General features: G+C 47.0%; 1 protein-coding gene across 1 annotated transcript in view; it reads left to right on the top strand.

Moving 5' to 3' along the window:
* The first annotated feature begins 1,134 nt into the window (after positions 1–1,134).
* LOC112071519 (STAM-binding protein-like A) overlaps positions 1,135–7,746 on the top strand; it is a 39,767-nt gene continuing 33,155 nt past the window's right edge. The window contains 2 exon segments of the mRNA XM_070439421.1: positions 1,135–1,394; positions 2,909–3,132. Of these exon segments, the coding sequence (XP_070295522.1) occupies positions 2,930–3,132 (203 nt within the window). The 5' untranslated portion in view covers positions 1,135–1,394; positions 2,909–2,929.

Here is a 7,746-nt window from a genome sequence, read left to right as displayed (position 1 = left end):
GTGAAGACACTAGAGAGAGTGATGGATTTCATTTAATCCACTCCTCACCCAGTTCGCTTTATTTTTACAAAATATAACACTGGATCTTTCTTGAATAAGTTCCTCCATTTCTTTTTGTTTTTCCTCTAACTTATTCTGTGCCTCTATGGTACAGTTTTTATTGCTGTCTAACTGTACTGTTAGTCCTTCAATTTCCTTTGTTAATATGGACTCTTTTGATCTAAATTGCTTTTGTTTTATAGATGAGTACTGAATTGCATGTTCTCTAAAGGCACATTTAAAAGTGTCCCATACAATAAGGGGATCTGCTGTACCTATGTTATGTCTGAAAAAGTCAGTTATAAATTATTCTGTCCTAGTTCTAAACAATTTATMATCTAGTAGGCTTTGATTAAATTTCCAATATCCTCGCCCACGTAGAAAATTCTGTAAGAGTAATATATATGACAATTATGTGATGATCTGACCGCATTCTGTCCCGTATCAACACTTTTTAAACTTTTGGTGCCAGAGAGAATGGTATAAGAAAGTAGTCAAGACGACTAGCTTGATTAAGCCTCCGCCATGTATATCTCACTAGGTCAGGATATTAAACATCCGCCATGTATATCTCACTAGGTCAGGGTATTAAACCTCCGCCATGTATATCTCACTAGGTCAGGGTATTAAACCTCCGCCATGTATATCTCACTAGGTCAGGGTATTTAAGCCTCCATATATCCACTAATTCCAATATATCCATGACATTCATGATTTCCTTAAGTGCCTGAAGGTAATAGTTTGTAGTGTGATTTCCTTTCCGGTCCATAGAGGTATTTATGACCGTATTAAAATCTCCCACCATAATAATAGACTCTAGTGTTGCTTGTAGAGTTGATAAATTCTGATATATATTTTAAAAGAAGTTTGGATCATCATTATTTGGACCGTATAGGTTAATAAGCCATATCTGTTTATTGTCCAATAGCATATTTAAAATAATCCGTCTACCTTGATGATCTGTTTGGACAATTTGCACATTTCGATCAAAATTACTTTTAATTAATACCATCACATCAATGTTAATGCTTAGACAATCAATTTCATATATCATCAATAAATACAGAAAACAACACCTTTCTTCTGTTACATAGAGCACTTTTATTTTGCCGAAATTCCATGACCCGGAAGTACATTTTTTGTGTTGCTGACGAGACGCTGGTGGAGATGCGGAAGTAGACGGTTGTAACAATTAGCCACCTTGCTAGCTAATTATTTACTTAACTGAAGATTTACTTGATAAAGACAACGATAAATTGCTCCCGAATTGAATGATATACCCTTTGATACGTATTTGTTGGTGAAACCTACATATTTCGTCGCTCAACTAGGTGGGAATTTGAAAACAATCGAACGTAAGTTAGTTTTGCTAAGCTACTAGCTAGTGTTAGAGCTGCTTGCAAATCCATCTTATCCCTGCAATTCATGTTTTTCATCATGGATGATGGGGAAACATGTCCATCTAGCATGCATCAAGTGTACAGGTAACTTCAAATCGGTCATGGCTGGCTAGCTAGCTAGCTAGTTGCCCATACGGGTTAACTTCAAATCGGTCATGGCTAGCTAGCTAGTTAGCCTCCCAAACATATTATATGGATTGAGAAGTTGGCTAGCTACAGATTCATAATGCTCACACGTTTTCTGTTGGCTAGATAGTCCAACGTCGTGGGAAAAAACACTAATGTTTATGCACATAGTACTTAATAATATACATAAGAATACTTAATTGTGGAAACTTTATAACAATGTGTATTNATACTTAATTGTGGAAACTTTATAACAATGTGTATTGACGACGAACATGTAGCGAGGGCCAGCCGACTAGGGCATACAGGTCGAATCACTAAGACATGTCCTTGTTTTTGAAAGAAAAGCCCTTTTTTTGTCCTWTTAAAATAACATCAAATCAGAAATACAGTGTAGATAGCGTTATCAATGAGATCATCTTTGAAAACTAACAAACACCTAAATCAAAGCTAGACAGTCAGGGAGAATATACAATGAAACAAATGTTGCATTCAGGAGTATTTTTGTCATGGCATGGGGCCCCCTTTGATTTTGTTATAATGTTTGAGTCACTCGGATGGTATTAGCCATGGCAAAAAGTGTAGAATTGAAGGGAATTTGCTATAAAACTGCACATTGTTCTCATAGCAAAATGTGTAGAATTGTTCTGCTGTGACTGGACTGCTCCACCTCTGGAGATGAGCCTCAGGGCCCCTCTGCACCATGTTCAGTTGGGGCTGCTGCTTTTAGTTGTATCCAACTAACAGCACTACACCGTATTCCAGACAATGCCTGACCAGTGTAGTGTACACTGTGACCAGATCTTCAGGCCAATTCTCAGTGAGGCCGCTGCTCCACGTGTGTCACCGCTGAGGTTATTGTCTAGATGAAAACCAAGATACTTGGTCGTTGATACCACTGGTTCTTCCTGTCCTTCTTGGATGAGTGGTGCAGGTTGTGGAGGGTCTCTTGAAAACATCTGGATTTCCACAGACTTTTTTGGGGTGTTTTATTAAATAGATCACAACATTTCCTTTGCAACTTTGTATTGTATACACAGTCGATGACGTGGCACGCAACCATTGGTTGTTGCCTCGACCTTAGCTGTGGAACGCCCTCCTCCTTGACAAGTGCCGATGTAAACCAGAGTTTAATCAATACTTTTGATTCATTGATTAAGTCCCTGTCAGGTGTGTAGGGGAGATGGGTGGAGCCCCAGCCAGCTGTGCTGATGTTCAGCTAGTTAAAAATAGTGCACTATATATATATATATATATATATATATAAAAAATATATATATATAAAAAATATATATAGGGTGCAATTTCTGAAGCGGACTAACAGAGGTTTGATTTCCTGTCAGGTGTGTAGGAGGAAGGTCCTGATGGCAGACCACACGGATGTCAGCCTGCCCCCTGAGGACCGTGTCCGTGCCCTGACCAAGAAGGGCAGCTCTGTGGACGTGAACGAGGACGTTCCTCCCCGGAGGTACTTCAGGTCAGGCGTGGAGATGATCCGTATGGCCAACACCTACACCGAGGAGGGCAACGCCGAGCACGCCTTCGTACTCTACAACAAGTACATCACGTAAGTTGAGTTGGTGGAAGTAGGCCGCTGATGAAGGTGTTGTCAAGATGGCCGTCGTGTCACAAGACAGAGAACCCAAGATGAAGTGTCAGTGGGGGAGGAAGCTGTAATTGTCAAATGGCAGTGTGTTGCCGGTTACATAAGCCAGGCATATCTCTCCCTGGGGACGTTTGTTTATGCCAGTCCTCTTCAGTCTTTGCCGGGTGGAGATTATAAGAGTACATCATGGCCATTAAGGCCAGATTGTTCTTCAAGATGTTCAAACGTTCATAGATGACCAGCAGGGTCAAATAATAATCACAGTGGTTGTAGAGGGTGCAACAGGTCACCACCTCAGGAGTAAATGTCAGTTGGCTTTTCATAGCCGAGCATTCAGAGGTTGAGACAGCAGGTGTGGTAGAGAGAGTGAGAGGGAGGGAGGGAGGAAAGGAGAGGGAGAGAGTTGAATACAGCAGGTCTTGGACAGGTAGCACATCCGGTGAACAGGTCAGTGTTCCGTAGCCGCAGGCAGAACAGTTGAAACTGGAGCAGCAGCAAGGCCAGGTGGACTGGTGACAGCCAGGAGTCCTCAGGCCAGGTAGTCCTGAGCCATGGTCCTAGAGTTCAGGTCCTCTGGGAGGAGAGAGAGAGAGATGGGAGAATTAGAGGGAGCATACTTAAGTTCACACAGGAGACCAGATAGGACAGGAKAAACACTCCAGATAGGACAGGAGAAACACTCCAGATAGGACGGGAGAAACACTCCAGATAGGACGGGAGAAACACTCCAGATAGGACGGGAGAAACACTCCAGATAGGACGGGACGAGGAAAACACTCCAGATAGGAACGGAGAACACTCCAGATAGGCGCGGAGAACACTCCAGATAGGACGGGAGAAACACTCCAGATAGGAACGGGAGAAACACTCCAGATAGGACGGGAGAAACACTCCAGATAGGACGGGAGAAACACTCCAGATAGGACGGGAAGAAACACTCCAGATAGGACGGGAGAACACTCCAGAATAGGAGGGAGACGAGGAAGGACACTCCAGATAGGACGGGAGGAACACTCCAGATAGGACGGGAGGAAACACTCCAGATAGGACGGGAGAACCTCCAGATAGGACGGGAGGAACACTCCAGATAGGACGGGAGAAAACTCCAGATAGGACGGGAGGAACACTCCAGATAGGACGGGAGGACACTCCAGATTAGGACGGGAGGAACATCCAGATAGGACGGGAGGAACACTCCAGATAGGACGGGAGGACCTCCAGATAGGACGGACTCCAGTAGGAAACACTCAGGGAGGGAGGACACTCCAGATAGGACGGGAGGAACACTCCAGATAGGACGGGAGAACCTCAGATAGGACGGGAGGAACACTCCAGATAGGACGGGAGACACTCGTAGGACGGAGAACACTAGCCCCTGCTCAGACTATTGCACCATAGATACTGGAGACTGAGAACAAGGGGGGGTCGGGGGACACTGTGGCCTTGTCCGGCGATACCCCGAACAGGGCCAACCAGGCAGGATATAACCCCACCCACTTTGCCAAAGCACAGCCACACACACTAGAGGGATATCAAACAGACCACCAACCTTCTACCTGAGACAAGGCCGAGTATAGCCCACAAAGATCTCCCCCACACCACTAGAGGGATATCAACAGACCACAACCTTCTACCCTGAGACAAGGCCGAGTATAGCCACAAAGAATCTCCCCACACACTAGAGGGATATAACAGACCACCAACCTTCTACCCTGAGACAAGGCCGAGTATAGCCCACAAAGATTCTCCCCCAACCACTAGAGGGATATCAACAGACACCAACCTTCTACCCTGAGACAAGGCCGAGTATAGCCCACAAAGATCTCCCCACACCACTAGAGGGATATCAACAGAACACCACCTTCTACCCTGAGACAAGGCCGAGTATAGCCCACAAAGACTCCCCACACACTAGAGGGATATCAACAGACACCAAACCTTCCTACCCTGAGACAAGGCCGAGTATAGCCCAAAGATCTCCCACACCACTAGAGGGATATCAACAGACCACCAACCTTCTACCCTGAGACAAGGCCGAGTATAGCCACAAAGATCCCCACACCACTAGAGGGATATCAACAGACCACCAACCTTCTACCCTGAGACAAAGGCCGAGTATAGCCCACAAAGATCTCCCCACACCACTAGAGGGATATCAACAGACACCAACTCTTCTACCCTGAGACAAAGGCCGAGTATACGCCCACAAGATCTCCCCACACCAACTAGAGGGATATCAACAGACCACCAACCTTCTACCCTGAGACAAGGCGAGTATAGCCCACAAAGATCTCCCCCACACCCCTAGAGGGATATCAACGACCACCAACCTTCTACCCTGAGACAAGGCCGAGTATAGCCCACAAAGATTCCCACACCACTAGAGGGATATCAACAGACACCAACCTTCTACCTGAGACAAGGCCGAGTATAGCCCCAAAGATCTCCCACACACACTAGAGGGATATCAACAGACCCCAACCTTCTACCCTGAGACCAAGCCGAGTATAGCCACAAAGACTCCCCACACCACTAGAGGGATATCAACAGACCACCACCTCTACACCTGAGCAAGGCGAGTTAGCCCACAAAGATCTCCCCACACCACTAGAGGATATCACCAGACCACCACCTTCTACCCTGAGACAAGGCCGAGTATAGCCCACAAAGATCTCCCCCCACCACTAGAGGGATATCAACAGACCACCAACCTTCTACCCTGAGACAAGGCCGAGTATAGCCCACAAGACTCCCCACACCACTAGAGGGATATCAACACGACCACCAACCTTCTACCTGAGACAAGGCCGAGTATAGCCACAAAGATCTCCCCCACATAGCCCATAGAGGATTACACAGACCACCAAACCTTCTACCCTTGAGACAAGGCCGGTATAGCACAAGATCTCCCCACACTAGAGGGATAATCAACAGACCACCACCTTCTACCTGAGACAGGCGAGTATAGCCGACAAAGATATCCCCCACACCGGCACTAGAGGATATAACGACACCAAACCTTCTACCCTGAGACAAGGCCGAGTATCCGCCCAAAAGATCTCCCCAAAGCCAACTAGAGGGATATTCACACAGCACCACAACCTTCTACCCTGAGACAAGGCCGAGTATTAGCCCACAAAGATCTCCCCAGCAACCACTAGAGGGATATCAACAGACCACCAACCTTCTACCCTGAGACAAGGCCGAGTATAGCCCACAAAGATCTCCCCCACACCACTAGAGGGATATCAACAGACCACCAACCTTCTACCCTGAGACAAGGCCGAGTATAGCCACAAAGATCTCCCCCACACCACTAGAGGGATATCAACAGACCACCAACCTTCTACCTGAGACAAGGCCGAGTATAGCCCACAAAGATCTCCCCCACACCACTAGAGGGATATCAACAGACCACCAACCTTCTACCCTGAGACAAGGCCGAGTATAGCCCACAAAGATCTCCCCCACACCACTAGAGGGATATCAACAGACCACCAACCTTCTACCCTGAGACAAGGCCGAGTATAGCCCACAAAGATCCCCCACACCACTAGAGGGATATCAACAGACCACCCAACCTTCTACCCTGAGACAAGGCCGAGTATAGCCCACAAAGATCTCCCCCACACCACTAGAGGATATCAACAGACCACCAACCTTCTACCCTGAGACAAGGCCGAGTATAGCCCACAAAGATCTCCCCACACCACTAGAGGGATTCAACAGACCACCAACCTTCTACCCTGAGACAAGGCCGAGTATAGCCCACAAAGATCTCCCCCACACCACTAGAGGGATATCAAACAGACCACCAACTTCTACCCTGAGACAAGGCCGAGTATAGCCACACAAAGATCTCCCCCACACCACTAGAGGATATCAACAGACCACCAACCTTCTACCCTGAGACAAGGCCGAGTATAGCCCACAAAGATCTCCCCACACCACTAGAGGGATATCAACAGACCACCAACCTTCTACCCTGAGACAAGGCCGAGTATAGCCCACAAAGATCTCCCCCACACCACTAGAGGGATATCAACAGACCACCAACCTTCTACCTGAGACAAGGCCGAGTATAGCCCACAAAGATCTCCCCCACACCACTAGAGGGATATCAACAGACCACCAACCTTCTACCCTGAGACAAGGCCGAGTATAGCCCCACAAAGATCTCCCCACACACTAGAGGGATATCAACAGACCACCAACCTTCTACCCTGAGACAAGGCCGAGTATAGCCCACAAAGATCTCCCCCACACCACTAGAGGGATATCAACAGACCACCAACCTTCTACCCTGAAGACAAGGCCGAGTATAGCCCACAAAGATCTCCCCCACACCACTAGAGGGATATCAACAGACCACCAACCTTCTACCCTGAGACAAGGCCGAGTATAGCCCACAAAGACTCCCCCACACCACTAGAGGGATATCAACAGACCACCAACCTTCTACCCTGAGACAAGGCCGAGTATAGCCCACAAAGATCTCCCCCACACCAACTAGAGGATATCAACAGACACAACTTCTACCCTGAGCAAGGCCGAAGTACTAGCCCACAAAGACTC

The sequence above is a fragment of the Salvelinus sp. IW2-2015 genome, unplaced genomic scaffold (genome assembly GCF_002910315.2).
Source record: "Salvelinus sp. IW2-2015 unplaced genomic scaffold, ASM291031v2 Un_scaffold1630, whole genome shotgun sequence".
NCBI classification, from domain to species: domain Eukaryota; kingdom Metazoa; phylum Chordata; class Actinopteri; order Salmoniformes; family Salmonidae; genus Salvelinus; species Salvelinus sp. IW2-2015.
The sequence above is the reverse complement of the archived record's forward strand: the minus strand, read 5'-3'. Positions and strand labels throughout refer to the sequence as shown.